Raw genomic sequence first — 25912 nt, 5'->3', positions numbered from 1 at the left:
CTTCCCCAACAGAATTGTCAGCGCTCGATTGTCGGTGCGCTGGTGTATGGCGCGCAATTATCCCATCACCATTTTAATTGGTGTTAATCGGCATGGTAATCGACCGTGTTGTTTAAAACCAATTAAAATGCCATTTTTTAAAAAATGTAGAGGCACCCAAGGTCAAAGTAGGAGTGGTTTACGTTGGAAAAGACCTTAGGCACTGCTAGGCGCCTCTGCTTGGAAGCAGGTGTAAAATGTTGGCGCATACGTAGAGAATGACACGGTGACAGAATTTGTCCCCGTCCCCATAGATAACCGTGGGAAACCATCCTGTGTCATTCTTGAGTGTCTATCGCAACCTCAGTCCTTCTACACTGGCATTCTTCAATGCAAGGCTTGAGGGTCAGTGGTCGTGCCCATTCATACTCCGATTTTTCTCTCTTTCTTTAAAGAATGACATGGGGATAGTTTCCTGTGGTTAACCGTGGGGATGGGGACAAATTTTGTCACTGTATCATTCTCTATGCAACCATGATTCTACTCATGTTCTGCCCAAACTCTGCCCCTGAGCAGGCCTATTCTAAATAACAGGGAATTCTATACCCGGTGCCTATACTTAGGCATCGGTAGGCACCCTGCTGATGCCTAAGTTAACTGAAAAACGCCATCAGATACAGCAAAAAACGGCAGCATTGAAGTGCTTACCAATGCCTAAATAAAAGGTGGCAGGATGCACAAAGTTCTGAGACCATGGCAAAAAAATACCATGATATGAGCAATTTTTTTGTAGCAGGTGATACTCTGCATGAATAGCCATTCAACGGCATTGGGGAGTCCTGCTGGCTCAGCTGATCGGGGAGATTCCTCAGCTGAACTGGCAGAGAGAGCAGGGAGCGATTCCCCCCCCCCCAGTTCCTTCCATCCCTCTCACCAATACCCCTCCAAGCCCTGAGCACAAAGATGGGTTCAGCAGGAGAGGGAATAACACCCCCATACCTTTGATGGAAAGATCAGTAATTTGATCAAAATGCTCGGTGCATCTTGGGATGCAATGGGAGGGGACTAAATACTATATAAAGAGAAAACTCTTTATATGGTATTTAGACATCTCCCAGTGCATCCCACCAAAGGTATGGGGGGTGTCGGGCTTGTCATGAGGGGAAACTATTTTTGTGCTCAGTGGGAAGGAGGTAGGAATTGGGGGGGTCACTCCCCACAGGTTCAGTTGATTGCAGCAGGGGAATCCCCAATCAGCTGAGCTGGCAGAACTTCCAAAACCTGCCAATTGGCAACTTCAGGGAGTCCTGCCAGCTCAGCTGATCGGGGATTCCTTTGCTGTGATCAGTTGATAGTGGCAAGCCGCAGACTAGAGAGTTGCGCGGGGACAGAAATCCCACCCGTCCCCACCCGTCCCCGCCAAAGTCCCACCCGTCCCCACCCGTCCCCGTGAGGAATCCCTCCGTCCCCGCGAGGAATCCCCTACGTCCCCGCGAGGAATCCCCTCCGTCCCCGCCCGTCCCTATAAACTACAGAAATAGTTATTTCATTTAATTATGCTACTGAATTAAAGGCTCTGGTAGAGACCCATTTAAAAATAAGCAAAAAGACTTTATTAATTTGGAAATATTAATTGGGAAGAATACATACTTTGTAAACGGGTTTCTACCAGAGCCTCTAATGTTTATAAATTTTTATCAACACAACTAATATACTACTTTATCCTTAAGCAAAAAAAAAAAAAGAAAAAAGAATTTTTTCCTACCTTTATTGCCTGGTTTCTGCTTTCTTCATGTTCTCATTCAATTCCTTCCATCCACTGCCTCTCTTCTCTCTGTGTCTTCCATTTGCTCTGTTACTGTGCCTCTCCCTTTCTCCCCCCTCCCAAATTGGTCTGGCATCCATCTTTTTCCCTCCGCTCCCCCCATAGTCTGGCACCTCTGCCTTCTTCCCTGCCAGCGTCTTCTTCCCATTCCCTCTTCCCCATTTCCTTTCAGTGTCCTTCTCCCCCACCATCTTCCCCATGTCCTGTCAGGCAGCATCCTTCTCCCCCCTCTGCCTTCCCCATGTCCTTTCAGCGTCCTTCTCCCCCCTCTGTCTTCCCCATGCCCTTTCAGAGGCCTTCTCCCCCCTCTGTCTTCCCCATGTCCTTTCAGCGGCCTTCTCCACCCCTGTTTTCCCCATGTCCTTTCAGTGGCATTCTCCACCCCTTTGTCTTCCCCAGTGCTTTCAGGGTCCTTCCCCCCCCCTCTTCCCGTTTACCCCATGTCCTTTCAGCGTTCTTTTCCACCCCTTTGTCTTCCCCAGTGCTATCAGCGGCCTTCTCCCCCCTTAAGCGTCTTTTCTTCTCCACTCCACCTTTCCTCCCTCCCTGCCTCCACCTTTGTGGCGCTTTTGCACCGGACCGACAACAGAACAGGCCCGGTCAGACAAATCTCCCTGTCCTGTAGCCGCGAATCTAAATTACCTTCTTACAGCAGCTGGAGTAGTGAAGCTGCTGTAAGAGGTAATTTAGATTCGCGGCTACAGGGCAGGGAGATTTGTCGGCCGGGCCTGTTGTCAGTCGATCGGGGGACCTGACCGGCTGTGCACATTCTCTGGGGCGGACCGCCCCTCCCCCCTCTTTCGTACGCCATTGCCTTCTCCCTACCTGCCCTGCCGCACACAGCCGACCGGAAGTCTTCCTGATGTCAGCGCTGACGTCGGAGGAAGGGAGGGCTTTGCTTAAGCCCTCCCTCCGACGTCAGCGCTGACATCCGGAAGATTTCCGTTCGGCTGTGTGCTGCGACAGGGCAGGTAAGGAGAAGGAGACTACCCTCGTGGCTCGAGTGCACTGCGATCCAACCCCGCAGGAACCCCACGACCCTCGGAGGCGTCCCCACGGGATCCCCGCGACCCTAGGGGGCATCCCCATGGGATCCCCGCGACCCTAGGGGGCGTCCCCACAGGATCCCCGTGACCCAAAGGGGGAACCCGCGGGTCCCACGGGATTCCCGTCATCCCCGTTCCCGTGCAGCTCTCTACCGCAGACTTTTTTTTAATGGGCACAGCTTTTGTGCATGTGCTGTGTGAGCACACAACACACGCACAACAGCTGTGACCATTAAAAATAAATGGTCACAGCAGTGGCGTGTGTGTTGTGTACTCATACAACAGCTACTGGTAGCTCCAGAAAATTTTGGTATTATTCAGTGCTGGGAACATAAGAACATAAGCAATGCCTCTGCTGGGTCAGACCTGAGGTCCATCGTGCCCAGCAGTCCGCTCACGCAGGCGGCCCAACAGGTCCAGGACCTGTGCAGTAATCCTCTATCTATACCCCTCTATCCCCTTTTCCAGCAGGAAATTGTCCAATCCTTTCTTGAACCCCAGTACTGTACTCTGCCCTATTACGCCCTCTGGAAGTGCATTCCAAGTGTCCACCACACGTTGGGTAAAGAAGAACTTCCTAGCATTCGTTTTGAATCTGTCCCATTAGAATACTGCAACCTCACCTTGAGTATTGCGTTCAGTTCTAGTCTTATCTCAAAAAAAAATATAGCAGCACTAGAAAAGATTCAAAGAAGAGCGACGAAAATGATAAAGGGGATGGAACTCCTCTCGTATGAGAAAAGACTAAAGAGGTTAGGGCTTTTCAGCTTGGAAAAGAGATAGCTAAGAGGAGATATGATTGAAGTCTACAAAATCCTGAGTGGTGTAGAACGGGTACAAGTGGATTGATTTTTCAATCCGTCAAAAATTACAAAGACTAGGGGACACTCGATGAAACTGCAGGGAAATACTTTTTAAAACCAATAGGAGGAAATATTTTTTCACTCAGAGAATAGTTAAGCTCTGGAACACGTTGCCAGAGGATGTGGTAAGAGTAGTTAATGTAGCTGGTTTTTAAAAAAAAAAGTTTGGTCAAGTTCCTGGAGGAAAAGTCCATAGTCTGCTGTTGAGACAGACATGGGGGAAGCCACTGCATGCCCTGGATCAGTGGCATGGAATGCTGCTTCTGTTTGGGTTTTTGCCAGGTACTTTTGACTTGGATTGACCTCCGTGAAGACGGGATACTAGGCTGGATGGACCATTGGTCTGACCCAGTAAGGCTGTTCTTATGTTTTTATGCTTTTAATGCATTAGCATAGGATTCTCGGTGGCTGCTACAAGGATTGTTAGCATCCACAAAGAACTCTTTTGTACATTGGCAGGGGAGCTTTCTGTGCCAGTAAGACTGCTTTTACGAGTCTTCCTGCCATGAAAAGCCTTTGAGCATCAGGGCCTTAGTAGGGAGAAGGCAGTCTAGTAAAGACAAGAGGCAAAACCCACTAGCTTTTATTTTACCTTAGAATGCTGATTAAATCCTAATTTAAAATAAAAATAAAAAACAAACCTGACCAGCTCCTGAAGAATCTTCCTTTTTTCATTATTTATTTATTTAGTTGTTGGGATTTATTAACCACTTTTATGAAGAGATTCACCCAAATAAAACTTGCAATTTTGTTAACAGCATTAACAATAGAAAAATGACCACAACTACGCATAAACAGAATGAACATGGTAACTCTGGAGATGGTAAACTGAATTCCAGAATAAGACTAACATGATCCAGTACCAGAAATTATAAACATTTAACTACATTGTAAAACAATGATATAATAAAAATATGATAAATGTCAACCGAATACGAATGATGCCATAATTATGCGTTATGTCATCCTATCTGGCAGATTCTTTTATGGGAACAAACTATAATTGCAACATCAATTTACTCACACCTTTCTGCAAAGATAGCCAACACCCAAGGCGTGTTACAACAGAGCTCATATCTACGAGGAATGCTTGCAGTAGCTTTGTTTCACATTAAATTACAGTGTTCCCCCGCGAATTCATGGTTCGCAGACTCACTAATTTACGGTATTCTCCGACCGCCTCTTCCTGTACTACAGTGGGGCTACACCAATCAGGAGCTGCGTGTCAAAGCAGCTCCTGATTGGTGTAGCCTTACTTTAGTAACAGGAAGAGGCGGTCGGAGCATACTGAGAGAGATTTTCTTCACTCGCCGGCACTCCAGCTGCCCTCTCCTGCCTCTCTTGACTTTTAACAGGCGAAAAACGTATTTGCGGTTTTTCAAAATTCACACCCCACGAATATCAGGGGAGTACTGTAATTGTCGAAGACATTTAAAATTACAATCATAAACTACAATCTAAATTTCGACTGAACTATCGAGCAAGCACTCAACTCAATATCTCAGCCGGCATGATATAACAATGTTTGAGAGTGCAGCGTAGTGGTTAGAGCAGCGTATCGCAAACTGTGTGCCACAGCACACTAGTGTGCCGCGACATACTGGGGAGGAGGAGAGGCGCTGGCACCAGCTGACTGTCTACAACACATGCCTCTCGCAGCGAAAGGCATGTCCTGTAGGCAATCTGCCAGCACCAGCGCCTCTCCTTCTTTCTGGTCCTCTTCCCTGCCAGCGCCCCCCTCCCCCCCCACACACCCACATTGATGGCTCAGGGCCCGTCTGGAAGGCCTTCGTGCATGCACGGACTTCGATGTGATGTCACGCAGCAGCGACGTCCACACACTTCCGGATGCCTCAAGCCACAGTCACTACGTTTAGTATGCCGTGGCTCGACAAAGTTTGCGGGACACTGGGTTAGAGCTACAGTCTTAGCACCTTGAGGTTGTGGGTTCAAATCCCACGCTGCCCCACTGAGACCCTGGGCAAGTCACTTAATCCTCCACTGCCCCAAGTACATTAGATAGATTGTGAGCCCTCCAGGACAGATAGGGAAAATGCTTGAAGTGCCTGTATGTCAAACCGCTTTGAGTATGGTTGTAAAACTGCACAAAGGCTGTATACAAGTCCCAATCCTTTTCCCTTTTGTTTGCGGTAGAACATGATGTATTTTCAATACATTCTGCTACAGCTTTGTTTTGTGTTTTTTTAAGTGCACATGGTACTCCAGTGCCACTCCTATGTTTTGTATGCAAGTTTTGTTTCAGTACAAATACAAGAGTTGGTTAAACATAGGCACCATGAGCAGATGTTATATGCTGCATTTGGCCACACCCTCTATTGTACTAGAATAATTGGATTTGTTCCAGATGGAAGTATGAATTCCTATACTGCATCTGCTGAACAATGTGCTCATTAAGAGCCATCCAATATAAAGCTGATCCAAGCCACTATAAAATCAGTCAAGCTGCACTGATCTGAACTGCTTGATTGCTTTATGAAGGATCAAAGGGAATGTTAAAGTCCTGAGAAAATGGGAGAAAATATAATGAAGGGAATAGACTTAGTAGATAAAGACAGGTTGTTCACCCCTCTCCAAGGTAGAGAGAACGAGAGGGCACTCTCTAAAGTTAAAAGGGGATAGATTCCGTACAAAACGTAAGGAAGTTCTTCTTCACCCAGAGAGTAGTAGAAATCTGGAACGCTCTCCCGGAGGCAGGGATTCAAGACAAAGAGCTAGATTCACTAAGCAAACCAATCGTGTACCGATTGGTTTGCAACCCGATTTTACTCCAGCCCAATTCACTTACCTCTCTGCTGATCCGATTCCGATCCGCGCATGCAAATGAGGGCAACGTCACGCAAAGTAGGCAGGGGCGCGATTCACGACACAAATTTTTGAAACCGACTGGGCTGGCCGATCAACACAAAAAGCGACTGCTGGAAACCAGTCGCAAGTGTCCTTTCCGACTGTCTTCGGACCTGAAATCCCAGCCTTGCAGCCCATCTCTGCCGCTCTGCTCTCTGCTCTTTCGAGCCGAATTTCCCACACAAACGCTCCTTCCAGCCGAGCCCTGCTCCTGCCCTCCTCCTGTCGAGCCCTGCTCTTGCTGCCCCGACTCTCCTGCTCTCTGCCGCCCTTCCGCGCAGTGCGAGCCCGTGATTTTAAAGCGGGGCTGCACTGCGGGGAAGGGCGGCAAAGAGCAGGAGAGTGTGTTTATGCTCTCATACAGGGACACAGCCGTGTGGGGGTTTTCCTCCCTTTAGCACTCCCAATTTGGCCAGAGTTCAGACAGTTTTATGCCCTATCTCTGCCGCTCTGCCCTCTAGCCCTTCCAACTGAGCCCTGCTTCTGCCCTCCTCCTGCCGAGCCCTGCTCTTGCTGCCCTGACTCTCCTGCTCTCTGCCACCCTTCCCCGCAGTGCAAGCCCGTGGTTTTAAAGCAGGGCTGCACTGCAGGGAAGGGCGGCAGAGAGCAGGAAAGTCAAAAATTGCAGGAATGTAAAAAAAATAAAAATACTGGCAGTTACAGTGACTTGGTTAATGCCGGGGAAGGCCCTTCCAGAGTAGGAGAGTCAGGGCCAGTAAAACAAAACAAAAACAAACAGCAAAAATGAACACCGAACGAATGCGCAGACCATCTACAGAGAAAACAGATGGTCTGTGCATGCGTCAAGATCGTACACTAGCGATCCGTGTAGTCGGAGGGGGCGTTCCTCCGACCGCCTTCATTTAAATTTTATCGTTTGGTGAATTGGTCAGGCCTGAACGGATCGGGCACGGAAACAAGGTTTGTGAATCTAGCCCAAAGTTAGACAAGTTCCTGCTGAACCAGAACGTACGCAGGTAAGGCTAGACTCAGTTAGGGCACTGGTCTTTGACCTGAGGGCTGCCGCGGGAGCGGACCGCTGGGCACGATGGACCACTGCTCTGACCCAGCAGCGGCAATTCTCATGTTACTTCCAGGCCGGCCATCACAGACAGCGCTACTGCTGACTGTTGAGTAAGGAAGCCTCTAGGAGGCTCACGATCCCGGGGGATGATGCAGGAAGCTAGCATAGATGGAAATGTTGGGCTAGTGAGGCACCTGCATACAGTTTTACGATTCTGAATGTAAAAAAAAATGCAGTCTGCTGCATTCATGTTCTGCCCTGTCCCCAACAAATAACTGAAATGAAGGCAGTGATGCAGATGTCGAGGGCTTGCAGGCTACACTGAAGACTGGGAAGTGCAAGAGATTGTACCCTTCAACCCCCATTGAGCCACAGCCTCCCAACAAAATGTATGTTTTCTTAAAGCCAAATTCTGCATCCAAGACCCCCTAACCCTTTCCCCAACAATGGGTACAGAGCAGAACTAGGATATTTCCCCATTAAAAACTTTGCATACATAAAAATGTCTGATTCTAGCGTAATCTCAGTAACAGCAACATAAACCTTCTCAGTGCCAGAAATATTTGTGAAATAATACAAATCTAACATGCCAATAGTAACTTCCAAGGCGGTTAATAAATTCCAATAAATAAGTAACAAAGAAAAAATGATAAGGACAGTATTTTTCAAAAGTCTAACACGTATACAAGGAGCAGAGATGACCAGGATGTTCAAGCTGGCAATAGTCTTTAACAGATGTCTTATGCACACGGTCCATGTTTCGGCAACTTGCCTGCATCAGGAGTTCACAATTTAAAGATGATGCTTAAGAACTGAAATGCTGTAAAACAGTCAGGGCAATATAGCCTGCATTAATGGAAGATTAGGTTCTTACCTTTGCTAATCACTGGATTATATTTTTTGATCAGTATTTCACGTTTTGGACTACTCTTTTATTTTCCCAGCGTGAGCACCATCGCGAACTTGCTGCCCGCGTCGTGTCGGTTTTCCCTCTGACGAAGACAAACAGCAAAAGAAGTCCAACAGAGTCTGCAGTGCAGAAACGGCAAACGAGAAGCAAAAAGAAAACTGCAGACTAGTATGTACAAGATGCAGGCTATGTTTATTATACCAAATATTTAATGCAGTTAAAAGTTACCACCTTATTACAAACCAAGAGACCCGACACGGTCCATGTTTCGGAGAACACGCCTTCTTCAGCGGTCCATGGTTGACAAGGTTTGTAAAAAAAACACAATAAAATGGTATAAAACAATTGCCTGTTTAAAAGAAGGTCACCAGCCAGCTTTATTTAGCGCTGCATTGCTGGCCGGTGACCTTCTTTTAAACAGGCAATTGTTTTATACCATTTTATTAAGGATTTTTTACAAACCTTGTTAACCATGGACCCTTGAAGAAGGCGTGTTCTCCGAAACATGGACCGTGTCGGGTCTCTTGGTTTGTAATAAGGTGGTAACTTTTAACTGCATTAAATATTTGGTATAATAAACATAGCCTGCATCTTGTACATACTAGTCTTCAGTTTTCTTTTTGCTTCTGGTTCTCCCTCCGATGTCATTCCCTAAACGCGGAACCCGGAAGTGACGTCAGAGAGAGCCAACACCTATGCGAGCAGCAAGTTCGTGATACTGCTTGCTCCAGGAAAATTAAAGAGGTATGAGGGAAGGGGTATGTGGCAGAGGAGGGTCGGGAAAGAGTGGGGGGAGGAGCAGAGAGGATAGGTACCTATGTGCCCACCAAGACGGAGGCTGCGCCAGACCGCCCCCGCCCTCTACTACGTCACTGGTTTGCTGTGTTAATTTGTTGGGGACTTGACTGCTTTTGGTAACCTGTCAGGACTGGAGTGTTTCTGTAGTTTGTTGATAAATGTTAATAAAAACTTTAACTATAAAAAATAACAAGGAGCAGGAAGAATGGTAACAAGCACTGGGCACTTTAGCTCACAATACCAATGAAATTACTTTTTCTACTTTTATGAAGATGGGGGGAGGGCCAACCTGCAATTACATCCCTAATTATATTAAATAGCAGACTGTTTCAGTCTTTATCTTCAGTTATTAAGTTAACAGTACAGATTAGATTTAAGAGATGATGAGAAAATACTGGAGGTAAAACTGGGAACTACCTTTAAAAAACAATTCTTCTCGCATAATGTACTAGAATTAGCATTCCTCAGCAGAGGTTTTTATAGGCATAATATAGCACCAGAGCACATATCAAACTTTATAGCTTGCTCTTGTGTAATTTGTTTATGTCATATTAATTTGGATGGATTCTGCCACTGAGTTGGCCACTGACTCGTGGCAACACGCAGAGTGAGGAATCCACCCTGTGATTTTTCACAGCAGAGCACAAGAGTGGTTTGCCATTGCCTTCTCCCGTGCAGTGTGTGGCTCCACTACACTTCCCCCCTTCGTATTCGCGAATTCCGTATCTACAGATTCGGTTATTCGTGATTTTTGACCAGAAAAATTTTTTTCATTTTTCAGGCTATTTTTAGCCCTGTAAGCCCTCCCCCCCCCCCCCCCCCCCACACACACACACACACTTTAAGCCTTACCTGGTGGTCTAGCGGGTTTCAGGCAGCAGCGATCTTCCCATGCTCCTGCTCCATGCAGATCGCTCACACAACCATGGTATGCACTGTGTCCTAGCCAAAACAACCCTCCTTCCACAGCTCTTCAACGGGTGCACACCTCTCTTTAATAATGCCATGCACATCTGGAGAATGCACACAATTGCTGCAGCTGATATGATTGCAGCATAGTTGCTGCTCCCCTTCCTGTCCCCTGAAAGGGGATACCATGCTCTGTGATAGCTGCAGGTATGTATTATGGGTGTTCTTAGCAAAACAGGAAGCAAGTCTGAGGACTAGTAATTAGTGCAGTGGGTAATTAAGCCAAGGGATCCAGGTTCAAATCCCACTTTAACTCTTATGCAAGTATTTTTTGTAAGCCCTCCACAAACAAAAAAATACCTGCTGTGCCTAAATATATAAGCCACCTGCAAGTTGAAAGGCATATGTTCCTGGAAGGCTCAGTGGCGTAGCGTCCCCTCCTGCACCATTCTCTCTGCACCCCACTCCTTCCTGTCCTCTCTCCCCCCTCCCCTCCATATTTCTAAGGTTTAAAATCCATTGCACTAAATGTAGGCTGTTGCTCTGCTCTGCACGGACATCTATGTGGGCAATCTTCTAGGAATGCTGCCGGACAAACGTACATCTCTGTGCTTTTTTGCCATTGATATGTTGGGCATTCGTTTGTAAAATGGCTGTTCATACTGGTCATCATCAGTACATGGATGTCCACCCAATGTATTTTTGAACAGAAAGTCCTGATGACATTCAGATGGTGGCTCTGCAAGGGGCAGGAGCGTATGAAGATCGGGGAAGTTTAAAGGTATTATTCATACTAATCGGGGAGGTGGGAGGGAGGAGAGAATTGTGAGAGTCATCCAGAACAGGAGGAGGGAGGGATCCCTCCTATCCTGGGCCACCGCTAGACCACCAGGTCTTACAGCAGGCCCAGTGGAGACCTACAAGGCATCGTGAGGGAGGGGGGGACAGGGTGCAGAGCCTGGCAGGGAGGGTGGCGGCTGGGTGCAGGTCAGGGAGGGAGAGGGGATAGGGTGCAGAGCCTGACAGGCAGGGAGTGGGGGGGCTGGGTAAAGCACTTGAATAAGAGGTATGCGGAGCGGGGGGGGGGGGGTGCTCAAGTGGCAGGGAATATTTGGGGGCGCATGGCGTGGCAATGCTGGGCACCATCACCCCAGGCACCTCCTTCCCTCATTATGCCACTGGCCATGCTCATAAGCCGGCACCTTCTCTCAAGTTTGTAAAGCATCATCAGACTCATTACAGTTTCACCACAGTGCTGTGTTTAATGGGCTATGGAGCCTTGCATTCAAGCATTCTGTAAGACTCTGGTGGTCCTGCCCCTTCTGATATGCACTTCCTGTTGCCTGTTGCCCTGGAGACAAGACCAGCAAAGCTTTACAGAGTGCCTAAGCACAAATATTCAGAGCCAGTTCTCTTTCATTTGAGTGTTAACAGTTGAAACTGTCAATGAACAGAGGAGGTTTGAATAGAGGAGCGGCCAACCCAGTGTTGATTGGGTGACTTAGGCAAGGAAGCGGCAAGGCCAAAAGCCAGGCCAGTCACTATGTGACCACTGGCTGAATTCTGCTGCTGCAGACTTCAGCTTATGCCCCATGAATCCCATCTTCATTATGCTTTAAAAAAAACAAAAAACAACAACCTTTTCTACTGCCAATTTAAAAAGTCTGCTGGCAGCCGGCCTGATCACACAAATAAGCTTGACCAGCTGAAACCCAGCCAGTTGGCATCAACTATCCATGAAGTGGTTTAAACCAGACAACAGGAGATTCCCATGCAAATTCACCCATACCACAGTAGAAAACACTACTCTACAAACAGACAGGTTTTTCTATGGCACAATAAACAGGATGTTCACTACAAGGCTGCCTAACCAGCATGGCAAGAGTTAAGTTACACCAAAAAATACTTATACATATGTACACCAGCTCTTGAGTACATACAACCAGAGGCTTAGCCAGCCCTCCAATATTGGGGGTGTCCAGGGGTACACCTGAGGGCAACACACTGCTCACTCCTCCTCTTCATCTCCCTTCCCTCGCACGTCAAACATATCTTTGCTGACAGGGATGCCGAAGCCCCCTCCAGTCAAACAAATAAAGTGCTGCCATTCCCCTCCTCCTCAAGCTGTTTCCTTGAGGGGAGTGGCATCACTGTATTTATTTGGCTGGCAAGGCCTCAGCATCCTCGCCAGCAAAGGTAAAAGGGCGCTGAAGTTCTGGAAGGGGTCTGAGCCCAAAGTGGGGGGGCCCAGGCCCCCAAGCCCCACTATGGCTATGCTAAGACATACAAGCTTTCCTGGCTTATTTTCCGCACATAAATTCTGTAAATCTAGGCACTCGCATCCATGTGCCTCTTGCATGTATAAATGTATAGAATATGATCACTTATATGCATTGAGGGCCAGATTCTATAACAGCGCTGAGCAGCGCCTACATTGTAGATGTGGTTATGGGCAAAGAATAGGCAGATTTGGCATAGGCATCGCCAGACACCCTAGATATAGGTAGCACTCCATTAGGCCAGCTTTTCACTTGCATAATTTGGCGATGCCTATGTTGGTCACCTAATGATGCCTAAGTCAACTCCGCCTACTCTCTGCCCATAACCCCGTCTAATTTTTTTTTATATGGGCGTCATTAGGTGTGGGAGGGCACCTCCACTTAGGCATCACTTACCCCCCTCTTCTACGAAACTGCACTACCAGTTTCTAGTGCAGGAAGCCGCACTGCTCCCAACGCTCATAGGAACTCAATGAGCGTCGGGAGCAGCACGGGCCATTCAGCGCGGCTCCCCAAGCTAGAAACTGCTAGCCTGGTTTCATAGAAGAGGGGGTAAATATTTTAAGAGCTCGACATCAAACTCTTAAATTATTTTATTAGTTTTTGTTTTTTTGTTTATTGATTGAAAACTGGCTTGGTCAATTACCATGCCGTTTAAGCCAACTACAAAATAAATATTAGGCACAGATCCCAAACTTAAATCATCACTAGATGGCTGCAATTAGGCACCTAATGTAGACACCGTTTATATAATATGGCCTTAAGTGCTAGCAGGGTGCCTATTTTACAAGATCTCATGTAAGTGACATACTCAAACAGAGCAGTCAATGCCCCTGCCACACTTATGCACCAGCAGCTGTGCCACCTCTAGGGCTGGAATAACCAGGGGACCTTAAATGTAAGGCCTGAGGATACCAGGTTACACTAGTGTTCGATAATGGAATCTGGGTGCCCAGATGCCATTCTAGACTAGGCTCTAACTAGATTCAATAGCATAGTGAGGAAGGTTGGCGCCTAGGACAGTGATGCTTGGCAATGCCACATCTTGTGGCCCCACTTGGACACCCTCTCCCCCACTCTTCCCTGCTGCTTAACTCCTTCCATTTGTTGCTCAAGCCAACCTCGGCTCCCTTCTGAAGTCACATCCTGGTCCCGTGACCCAGAAATTATGTCAGAAGGTAGCTGAGGCCAGCATGAGCAGCAAGTAGAAGATGCTACTTGCACCAGCAAACATTTGAAGACCTACGCAGTGGAGGGGGGGAACGGAGAGGAGAGGTGCTAGGTTAGTTCACCCCCCCTCCCCCCGCCTTATTACTCTACTGATTAGATTATAAGCTTTTTTGAGCACAAACTGTCTTTTGCACGTTTAATGTACAGCGCTGCGTGCATCTGGTAGCGCTATAGAAATGATAAATAGTAGTAGATCCTCAGACCACCTAAATAGAGGTGCCCAGTTATAGAACTGCCCCCATAGCTTATGAAATATGTGCATGAATCCAAACTGCCCATACTCCACTTCTGGGAACATCTCCACCTAGGTCAGATAACGTTATCTATATTCACACCGGGCAATTCTGGAAAAAGCCATTTCTGCACGTGCAAAAATGCCTTTTGAACTTCCCATCTCCAGTGCTGAAAGTAATCCACAGGCCAGAAATACCTGTATGTGATCTTCACCTCCGTTCCCGGCTCATCTTGTTCCCAGATCAAAGCCACTCTGTCTGGATTCTGGTGGGCGTGCTGGTCCAAGCAGTTTACTGGATGAAAGCAACAGTAAGAGGAAAATAATGAGTTTTAATGGTAAAATTTTAAAAATGATTCCTAGATTTGTTTTACATCTCCTTTCTTAGAACAAATAGTAAAGTACTTGTATGCTGGACTTTTCTATTCTTTCTTTGAGCTCGATACTAATTTCAACTAGAGAATGACACGGTGACAAAATTCATCACCGTTCCCGTCCCCGCGGGAAACCATATTCATGTCATTCTTTAAGGAGAGAGGGAAGAATTGGAGTACGAATGGCCACAACCACTGACCCTCAAGCTTTGCTGTGAAGAATGCTGGTGTAGAAGGACTGAGGTTGAAATAGACACTAGAAAATGGCATGGGATTATTTCCCGCGGTTATCCGCGGGGACGGGAACGGTGATGAATTTTGCCACCGCGTCATTCTCTAATTTCAACCTAGACATGGGCTGTGAAATTTTGCCAACTTCAAGAAAGCTTTCATAAGCAAAATTCTGTGCTATCAATTCCCTTCTCCTCCAAACTGTACAGAAGGAGTGAAAATACATTTAGAATACTAACAGGTTCATAATCAAAAGACATAGATGTCCAAAAAGCATCCTAAATTGACACTCGGACGTCCTAATCACCAGGATACCCAAGTGCCAATAATCAAAACTGTCTTTCTGTACGTCTAGTGAGGTGTTCCAGCCTCTGTGCGTCCAGAGTGGTGGAAACAAAGAAACATGACGGCAGATAAAGGCCAAATGGCCCATCTAGTCTGCCCATCCACAGTAACCATCATCTCATTCTCTCTCTGAGAGATTCCACGTGCCTATCCCTCTACCAACCTTTCTTTAAAAAAGTATTTCCTTAGATTACTCCGGAGCCTATCTTAACTTATTCCTATGCTCTCACACTGCAGAGTTTCCTTTCAAATGAGACTCGACTCATGCACATTTACTTTATGTAGATATTTAAACGTGCCCCTCCAAGGTGACAAACAAAAATGTTTAGATGCCAGGAAAAATTCTCTTTACAACAGTTTTCTAAATTTTATTTTCTCTTTTTGCTGATGTGATTTTACTTGTTTGTTTCACTGTCTTTTTGTTTTGGCTAGTTCTGATTTAGAAAGCTATTTACCTACTAATGTTTAATCTGGATTAACACAATTACTGCAGCAGATAATAGGTGATAATAGCATTGATATGCACTATTTCTAAATTACCCCCTTAATTTCAATTTACTTTTCCTATTACAAACTGCCATTCTAGGTTTAGGGCCCATTTTTTAAAAAGCTGCAGGAACGGAATGGGCTTCAATGCATTTGCCACAGGGGAATCGCTACCGTGGCCTTGTAAATGGAGCCCTTAGTGAGTAACATGTTAAAAAATGTAACACATTAGGCAACAAATAAAATCAAACAAAACAAACAAAACAGAGGATATGGTAAAAGCAGTTAATATAGCTGGTTTTAAAAAAGGTTTGGACACGTTCCTGGAGGAAAAGTCCATAGTCTGCTGTTGAGACAGACATGGGTCGGTAGCATGGAATGCTGCTACTATATGGGTTTTGCCAGGTATTTATGACTTGGATTGGCCTCCATGAAGACGGGATACTGGGCTAGAAGGACCACTGGTCTGACCCAGTAAGGCTATTCTTATGTTCTTAAAAACCTACAGGACAATGGGTTAGATTCACAAACCCAACTGATCATGTACCGATCGGTTTGCGACCCCTTTGCGAACAGATTTCCCTCCTGCACTATTCACTAACCTCTCTGCCAACCATCCTCTGATCCGCGCATGCAAATGAGGGCAATGGCATTGCAAAGTAGTCAGGGGCGCGATTCACAAAGCAAAACCCAGCAATATTGATTGAGCTGGCCGATCACAAACAAGCGACTGCCAAGCCCTTTCCAACTGCCCTGCTCTCTGCCCTGTTAGCCCCGATCTCCCGCTGCCCCGACCTGCCTATATCAAATGCCTCTCGCTGCCCTGATCTGTCTGCCCCGAACGCCTCCCACTGCCCCGACTCTCTCACTGTTCCCCATTCAACTGCCCTGTGGAGTTCTCTCTGGAAAAGGTGGTGGTTGTATGGAATGCCCCGTCTATCCCACTGCCCCGGATCTCCTGCCTGCTCTGAACGCCTGCCTGCCCCGACTCTCCCACCCTTCCTCGCAGTGCTAGCCTGTGGTTTTAACCCGCGGGCTTAAACGGGTTAAAACCACGGGCTCCAGAAGAAGTGAAAAAAAGAAGAAAAAAAATCCCTGCCGGCCCGGAGGTCCAGCGCATGCGCAGACCATCTACAGATCTGCATATTGTTGTTTGCAGAATTCATCAGACCTGCCCGGATCGGGCCCGATCTGGCAGGTTTGTGAATCTAGCCCAATGTATATCAATCATCAATGAGTACTTATACAAAACTATAATTTAATATAAAAAAACAAACCAACTCCAAGAAAAGAAAAGGGGGCATATTTACTTACCTGCTTTAAGCATTTAGCATGGGTTTTACTGTGCATTAAATACTAGTGCAGTCCTGCAGTATTCCTGCTAAGTATCATCCTTCCAGGCATATAAGGAGAAATCTCTCTTATATGGAAGATGCCCACTCTCTCTCGCCATACTCACAAAAACCTCCAGACATCCCACCCTGGCAGCAGGAGGAATGCCCATTTTCTCCCACCACTTCGCACAATCCCCCAACACTACAACCCCCCACTCTGCAGCAGGAGATGCCCTCTCTCTCTTGCTGCATCGCACAATCCCCTGACACTACTACCCACACCCTATCCCGCAGCGGGAGAGATGCCCACTCTCTCCTGCTGTGTCACACAATCGCTCCAACATTACTACCCCTCCCCCTTCCAATTGCCTCAGACTGATCACATTGTAGCAGAAGCAGAGCCCATCTTGATGGGTGATGAAGGTGTAAAAAGCTTGGCGACACTTCCTCTAATCTGTGATTTGCACACTTTCATTCAAGTTCCACTGCTTGAGCCTTGACATTAAAAGTTCGGCATTGAACTTGGTGAGACCAAGACGTTGAGGTCTTTTTGGTTAGGATACGAGGTCTATTCAAAAAGTTCCCTACCACCCAGATAGCCCGCAGTAGAGTAGGGTTTTGGTGGGTTTTAGAGAGCTCACACTTTCCATCATAAATGTAGTGGTTAGAGTGACTTATGAGCCTGGGTCCTCTTCTCTATAGTTTACTAGCCCATCCACAAGCACACTTAAGATACCTGTGTGATGCTCTATCAGGCTTTCCCATACCAAGTGCTGTTATTCTAGAGACAGGTTTGTACTCTTTCATTCAAATTTTTTTGGGGTGGGAGGGGATTAGTGAGCAGTGGGGGATCATTCCTTAATGTATCCAGAGGTTATCTAGTCAGTTTGGGTATCTTTGTGGCACTTAGACTCTTCTAAAACAGGTCTAACTCCAAACGTCTAAGTTCCATCCAGGACGTCTTGGAAAAGGTTTACTTATCACTACAAGACATCCAAGTTAAGCCTGCCCACTCATAACACGCCTCCCTGCAATAAGGACATCCAAGGGCCAACTTAGGTGGGTTTTTTGGGGAAATATTAGTTTTTTTGATTATGAGCTCCATATTCTATGCATCTTTCATGTGCATAGATGTTTTATTTGCTTGGATTTTTCAGTTGTGTTATTTATTCTGAATTTCTTGTAGTTGTATGAAATTCTATTTTTAAAAACTAGCTGAACAACGAAAGTTCCTTGGGTTGGAGAAAAATTGCAAGAAAGGACGTATAATTTTTAGCCTGTATACACCTTTTATTGAATGTAAAGGTTTTTTAAATTTATTTTGGATTTTACATTTGAGCCAGATTCATACTAACCTTTTGGAAATAAATTCAGTTCTAATGACAAAGAAAAAAAACCCAATCAAGAAAGAGTACATTAGATGTTATTTTTTTCCAGACTTCTGGAGCTTTATGTCACACACCACATTATCTCCTCTCTTAGGCTTCCTGAAAGGCAATTCCCATCCTAGAAGTCTTAACATTTGTAACCTTTGTCTTTAAGAAACATTCCAAACCTATCTGAAGACAAACAAAGTCAGGTTTGCTTTTCACCTTGAACTGTACAAACTAGGCTCTTCAGTGTAGTGGTTTCAAGGTGCAATATAGGCTAGCACTGGTTGACACCAGTCACCTAGAAGTTATGTAACAGCAAAATCAGGTAATGCAGAAAGGATTTGCAGCCTGTTTTACAAAGCCACGCTAGCGGCTGTCGGGCAGCAACATCCCCGAAGCCCTTTAAATCTCTATGAGCTTCGGGGCCGCTAGTGTGGCTTTGTAAAACAGGCTCTTAGATTCAAAGTATTGTCATGTGACTCAAGGTCAACCTTAAAAGGCCTGCTTTGCCCTGTCAAAAGACAGAATGCCCCCTGCTCCAACCCTAACTCTCCGCTCATGAAATAATGGGTAGAACAACTATTCTTGAGGAGGATGGGGTTAAACTGCACCTTTTATTCCAAAAAGATTCAAATCAAATAACATAAGTACTAGTATTTCATGGCACCAGTCAAGGAGACAAGGAAAGTTATCCGTGTCATAAACCCTAATGAAATAATGTAATCCCTGGATATGGCCAGACTCTTCTAAATTGTAAAATCGCATTGAACTCCTTCTGAGGCATATTAGTGATCCATAAATACTAATACAATGTAATACACATGTAAATGCCACTTTTTACACATGAATAATGCACATGGGACTCATTTTCAAAGCACTTAGTACAAAATTCCATAGGTTACTATGAAACCTTGTAAGTCTAACAGCCTGTTTTACAAAGCCGAGTAAGCAGCTGCCGCACAGCAACAGCCCCGAAGCCCTTTAAATCTTTATGGGCTTCGGGGTCGCTAGCGCGGCTTTGTAAACAGGCCCTAAGTGCTTTGAAAATATGCCTCTATGCGTCTTACTGTTTGTCTGTCTTGTCTGTTTAGATTGTAAGCTTCTTTGAGCAGGGACTCTCGCCTTTGTGACTCTGTACAGCGCTGCGTACGTCCAGTAGCACTACAGAAATAATTAACCCCCTCTTTTACAAAACCGTAGCGTGGTTTTTAGTGCCAGCCGCGGCAATTACAACTCCAACGCTCCTGGTGGTCTAGTGGGTTTTCAGGGCAGGAGCAAGACTTTGCTTGTATATCAAGTTAAAATTGAATCAAATGTTTTGCTTGTCTTGCAAAACACTTGCAAACCAAGTTACTTGCAATCCAAGGTTTTACTGTACTTGTATATAATATGTAAACTGCTTTGACTGTAACCACAGAAAGGCAGTCTATCAAATCCCATCCCCTTTCTCATTAAAAAAAAAGAAAATAGATACAGTCATCAGGCTTTAAGGCAGCAGTTCTCAATCCAGTCCTTGGGACACGCCTAGCCTGTTAGGTTTTCAGAATATCCACAGTGCATAAGAGAAATTTGCATACAGTGGAGATAGTACATGCAAATTTTTCTCATTGTGGATATTCTGAAAACCTGACTAGGTGCGTCTTCAGGACTGGATTGAGAACTCCTGCTTTAAGGCAAACACTGAACTCATATTTCCTTTGGTGTATGAAAGAGGCCCTCCCAAATCCTGACATATCCTGGACTAGGGCTAGCTTCCCCATCCCCACCCCCAGGACCAATTGACTGCCCTCTCTCCTTCCCACATTAAAATTGTTTCCTTAATGTCTAGTTGCACACCTCCCCTGTGCCCAATCAGAATTTTAAAAAAAGTGCCTGGTGTCTAATGCCACTAACCCCCCATCCCAGACTTCAAGAAGGCAAGAGCAAATGCTACTTTCTCCTGCCTCCAGCTCAGTCTGTTTCCTCTTCCTTACATGGCAGACTAGCCCCACACTCGGTACATCCCAGGATGCACAAATTGGGCAGGGTGCCACCATTTTGGAGATGATGGCACCAGAGGTCATCGCTTCTGCCTCTTTTGAGGAACATGGTCTGAAAGGGTCTCGATGAGGGGTCAGGGAGGTCTCCACTAGACACCAGGGATTATATCCATTTAACTCAGGGAGGGCAAGTTTGTTTGTTTTTTGTGAGGAAGGGGGGACTAAATTGAAAAAAAAAACTTGCTAGAAAGTAAGTCACTGTCACTCTACCGGTCAGTGCAAAAGCCAATCATTGCTCATGCATTGACATGTAGAATAGAAGCAAGGAAGTGGGATGGGACAATGGACCTTCCACCAGGAGACCAAAGTCAATGGATTAGACCAGAGTCAACAAATATCGTAAAGCTGTTTATTAATGTCAAAAAGAACAGTCCAAACCCACGTAGAATGACATTTTTCAATGAACTTCAGATTCCTGCTGCAATTTTAACATGGTTTTCTGCATTGGCTCCTGAGAGTATGTTTTTTTCTCTACCCTCCTTCCTGCAGAATAGTGAAAGTGGCAAGAGCACCACAAAGCAAAATGCTGGCTGCAAGGGGGTGGGGGGGAATTATTGCACAAGTTTTCGAGGGGGGGGGGGGACACACTGCAAAACAAAGTAGGCTCAGGGCACCACAACCACTTCAGCCAGCAGTGTGAAGGACACCAGGGCCAGTCCCAAGCATATTTTTCTCACAAGAGCCCCTACTGACTTCTATGCATATATTTATGCAAATGAAACCCCACGTCTCTCTATAATACTAGACATTTGCACAGTTGCTCTTAGGAAGGAAGGAAATTGAAATATCTTAGAATTAGCACCATGTTCCATGTTCTCTCCAGCAGAAACCTAGTGCACTTTTTTTTTTGTTTGTTTGTACAAAGAAGTTGTGTTATTACCTAAGTTCTGAAAGGCTGCTTCACTAAAGGCAGTAAAGTACAGTATGTTCTTAAAATAACTTGGCTCCTGTCCTATGGCATCAACTTGTCTATCACATGATTGCCTGTTGGACTCAAATCAGAGCAGAAGGGGGTGAATCCAGCACATTAAGTGCAAATGCATAACTAATGAAAAGGTACAACAGAACAAAGTTGCCAAGGAATGCAAGGTTGATGAAATGAGTTGCACTTTTCCTTAGGAAAGATCATGCTTGTAGGGCTGGAGCACTTAAAGCATATTTCACCCTTACATGACCTTTCTTGAGGCCATTGGTGGCGTGGAGACAATACTATCACCGGTAGTTCGCACATGTTCGTTCCTTTGCGTTCTTTTGCACCGAAAAGTCAGCAAACTTACATAGATACTAGAACTCTGAAAAGCTTCCTTTCCTACATTGTGTTCACCTAAAAATAACCAAATAAAGCGTTCGAATTCGATGGTTGTACTTGGTCTCCGGAATAGCGAAAGGATGGGCAGCTCGAAGAAAACGCCACATCACACTTAAAACCTCGCCATACATGAATATGTAAGAATGCATGCGGAGTGTTCGGGTTTTAGTAACGTATTTAATAAAGTATGGAGCCCATTGACTGATTTTGTTAACATACAATAATGGTAATGTAACTTTTCTTTCTTAGATTTCCTTGCACATCCAGGGTGGGGGGAAGGGAGGGAGGGGTTTTTTTTAAGATTAAAAATGATTTAATTATAATGTTGTAATATATAATATGATTTGATATATTAATAATTGGGAGGGAAGGGGTAAAACACGGACCTGACGGACCTGGCGGATCTAAACCCGCACGTCCTTAAAAATCTAAGGTCCGTGCCGCTTGTAGTTAGTTTCTGGCTCTGACAGACCTCGGTGACAATTTAGCGTTGACGGAACCGTCTCAGCATAGGGAGGGAAAAGTATTAGGATCCGTCAGCGCTACAATGTCATCGAGGTCTGTCAAAGCCGCGGACCTCAGATTTTTTAATTTACTGGGGCTGCAGGAAACCGGTTTAAAGGATTCGTTTTAGAGCCGCTCCAGCACTAGTCTCTGGCTCTGACAGACCTCGGTGACATTTTAGCGCTGACGGATCCTAATACTTTTCCCTCCCTATGCTGAGATGGATCCATCAGAGCTAAATTGTCACCAAGGTCTATCAGAGCCAGAAACTAACTACAAGCGGCACGGACCTCAGATTTTTAAGGACGTGCGGGTTTAGATCCGTGAGGTCCATCAGGTCAGCGTTTTACCCCTTCCCTAATTGGGAGAAGGGTGGGGAAAATGATAGTTTTCTTTAATATTTGTGTGAGAATGGTGCATTTTATGTAATCTATTTATGTTATATTATTTGTAATGGGCTGTCAAAAATTGAAAATTAATAAAGATTTAAAAACAAAAAAAAAAACAACACCTCGCCATACAACTACATCCCGAACTCCCCAAGTGGTCTAGCGAAAACGGAACTTTCGATTTTTGAGCATCTCCTCGTTGCGAAAGGAGAGGGAGGGGCAATCCTTAAGCATCTCATCACATGCCTCAACCTCGCCGCTCTCTCGTGGCAAAGGCCACGTGGCCCGCAGCCGCACGTCAAAAGGACGGCGCGTCAGCACTTCCCCAAGACAGGCAACGCCCTGTTCCTTCAGACTTTACGCCAATCGGAGTACGGAAAGAAGCCCGGCCCTCTTTACGCCGAGGACTGCGCGCGCCCACGCTCGTGCCGCCAGCGAAAGTGGTGTGGTTGCAAGTACAGAAGTTTTTCACTCAATCGAAACGTATATATTTTTTTTCCGGTTCATAAACAAACGCCCAATTTGCAGATGGAAACACTCCGGGATAAAAAAAAATAAATAAATAAATAAAATAAAATAAACAATGCCTAAGTGTCAGCAAGGAAAATATGAAAATTGATCCCAGATGTTGATATTTTTAGCTTTGCCCAAGAACGGGATTTTGGCCGAGAGGGAAGAAATAGACGTTCAGCTGCTCTATGAACAAAGTCCAGGGCGGGGGCTAAAAGCCTTCATTTTGTCCAGTGCATAAAAGTTTTCTCTGCTTCTGGGCAAAGTTAAAAGCAACTACTTCAAGTTTTGCAAAGAGCTGGGTTTTGTTTTCTGGTGAAAGCATTCGCGAGGCTGCAGCCTGCAGAAGTTATCAAGAAATACACGATCAGGAAAGGATAAAGATCTGTCAGTAGTAGCGGCATCTCTCGAAAGCTCGCCCCCACGTCACAAAAGAAGTGACTTACCTGCCACGTTCAGCCGCCCTCCGAGAAACCAGTTCACCCTGCCTCGGCTGAGGTCGCAGTCTTGCACGGTCTGGTAGGGCTTCATCCAGCGTAGGCGCTCCCTGGCCACGGCGTCCCAAAAGGTGACCGGATCTCTGATGGAGATCTCCAGGAGCTCCTGGTAAGTCCTCACTCGAGGGAAAGCCGCGGATTCGGGCATGTAAGCCTGCACGTCCCAGGTGGAGCTCCGGCTGTGGGTGCCTCTGATGGGCAGCGCTTTGAACCTGCACGGGGCTCTGCGCGGCGGGAGCCCGGGCCGCTGGTGCAAGAGCAATTGCAGCAGTTTCCTGTAGCCTCCCTCGCTTAGCTTTGCTGCCATGTCTCCGTCTTCTGCTTTTGCCGCCCCTCGGCCAGCTGCACTACTACAGTAAGCGATAGTAGTAGTTCCCGGGGAAAAAAAGAACCGCCAAAGAAGAGTCGGGGCTTCCCCCTGCTGGACGGACGTGAAATATGGGATCTTCTGTTCCTCGCGCTGTTTACACTGAGCGTCTGCCGCCCCGGGTGCTTTTGATTACCTCTTGCAAACAATTGTGCATTGTTGAGCTTAACACTGGAAGAGCTGTGGTTGCTCGCTAATTCCTGCTCGAGGAACTATTGTTAGTAATTGGGATCTGGGCTTTTTTTTTTTTCTCCCTCTTTTCTGAATTGGTTTAATGCCTGCCCTTTTCTTCCTTTAATTATTTTTTTTAATTATTAATTATTAATTATTTTTTTTATCATTGGTCTGTGGTTAGATATCAATGTTGTATAGTAACCAAGTAAATGTTACTAATTACTGTACTTAAGTAAAAGTTTTGATACTTGTACTTGTAAAGCAGTATGTCAACACAGTGGTGTAGGGGAAGGGGTAAAACGCGGACCTCGCAAATCTAAAACCGCAAGTCCTTAAAAATCCGAGGTCCATGCATTGACAAATCCGCCCTCGCTTTCCCTATAGCTCAGCTCAGGCCCCCCAGCTCCCTTGCGGACCTCACGGATCTGAACTGCACGTCACATCCTTAAAAATCCGAGGTCTGCGCCACTTTTAATCTCTGGCTCTGAAAGAGCTCTATGACTGTTTAACTCTGACGGATCCTAGCATAGGGAGGGAAAAGCATTAGGATCTGTCAGAGTTAAATTGTCAGAGAGCTCTTTCAGAGCCAGAGACTAAAAGTGGCGCGGAGCTCAAAAGTGGCGCAGACCTCGGATTTTTAAGGATGTGCGGTTTTAGATCCGCAAGGTCCGTGAGGTCCCTGTTTTACCCCTTCCCATGGTGTAGTAAGGGGAGACGGAGGTGGTCCGCCCCAGTTGCCATCTTGGTGGGGGACGCCGGCACCCGTCCTCCTCTCCGAACCCCCTGCTCCATCCCACCTCCCCCTCCCCGCCCAGGTGCGTGCGCCCCTTCCCTTGTTAATTTTCCCAGCGCAAGCAGCATCACAAACTTTCTGTCCGCATCGGCGTCGCTTCTCTCTGACATCACTTCCGGGTCCCATGCCTAGTTGGTGATGTCAGTGGTAGAGCAGACACGACGTGGGCAGCAAGTTCGTGATGCTGCTCACGCCAAGGATATTAAATAGGTACGGGAGAAAGGAAGGTGGCGCGCACGCAACAGGGGGGGCGGGTAGGGGGCATCACTCACCCTCGCTATGCCACTGGGTGAACATTTGTTACTTTTACTGAAGTAATAATTCTGTCAATTTTTGCTCCTTTTACCTTGCTACATTTGGTGCATTTAGTTAAAAGTAAAAGTGGAAGGATGTAAATGACAATTCCTATTGCAAAACTCATCATGCAAACATTGGATCGTTTCATCTTAAATTTTGCTGTTCAATGAATATAGCCTATAAGAACAGTGGAGTTGCCAGGATTTGGTTAGTTGAGTTGGGTCATTTTAATAATAATAACTAATAATAATAATTAATAATAACTTTATTTTTCTATACCGCCATAATCTTACAACTTCTAGGCAGTTCACAATAAAGAAAGCTGTACAATCAGCGAATTACAATCTTAAAGACCAATGAATTACAATCTTAACAATCAGCGAACTACAATGTAGTATTAACATGTTACAGTGAAGGGGCTGGATGGCCAGCGAATTACAGAATACAAATGGAGAGGAAGACACTGAAACAGACAGAGAGTAGAGAATACAATTGGAGAGGGAGTGTAGAATCAGCATGAAGAGTAATAGTTTTTGAAAGGAGGGAGTATTTTGACTAGGAAATAAATCTATTGAACAGAGCAGTCTTAATTACTTTCCGAAAGGCACTGTAAGTAAAGCAGAGATGAAGCTCAAACTGGTAGCATTCTTGATGACAGACATTGTAGTTGCTGTATTTTTACCTTTTACTCAAAAAGTATTGTTATAGGTACTTGGGCCCAGATGTTCTAAAATCACCATTAAAATCCTGTGGGTACACACTGTTGTGGTGGTAAATTGTCTGATTTAAAAACGATGAGTGATGTTCAACTTCGCATGCAAGGCCCACGGAAGTCCCATCCGATCTGCTGGAGAAAGCGACTGACACTTGTGAAAGAGGCGTGTGCACATGTGCATGATAAGAGAAGGGGCCAAATGTGAAAACATTTTT

The 25912-nt window shown here is 45.8% G+C and overlaps 1 protein-coding gene across 2 annotated transcripts in view; it reads right to left on the bottom strand.

Annotated features, from left to right (window-relative positions):
• Nucleotides 1-23892, bottom strand: part of ACSS1 (acyl-CoA synthetase short chain family member 1) — a 134815-nt gene extending 110923 nt beyond the window's left edge. The window contains exons 1-2 of one of the 2 annotated variants that reach the window (XM_033936529.1): nt 23301-23892; nt 14159-14255 (exon numbers count right to left, since the gene is read on the bottom strand). In XM_033936529.1, the coding sequence (XP_033792420.1) occupies nt 14159-14255; nt 23301-23658 (455 nt within the window). In that variant the 5' untranslated portion in view covers nt 23659-23892. The remainder of the gene's footprint in view (nt 1-14158; nt 14256-23300) is intronic. The other variant, XM_033936528.1, reaches the window with a different exon arrangement.
• Between the last annotated feature and the right edge of the window lie 2020 nt (nt 23893-25912).

This window comes from Geotrypetes seraphini, chromosome 3 (assembly GCF_902459505.1).
Source record: "Geotrypetes seraphini chromosome 3, aGeoSer1.1, whole genome shotgun sequence".
NCBI classification, from domain to species: Eukaryota; Metazoa; Chordata; class Amphibia; order Gymnophiona; family Dermophiidae; genus Geotrypetes; species Geotrypetes seraphini.
Note: the sequence above shows the minus strand (reverse complement) of the source record. Positions and strands in the feature narration are given on the sequence as shown.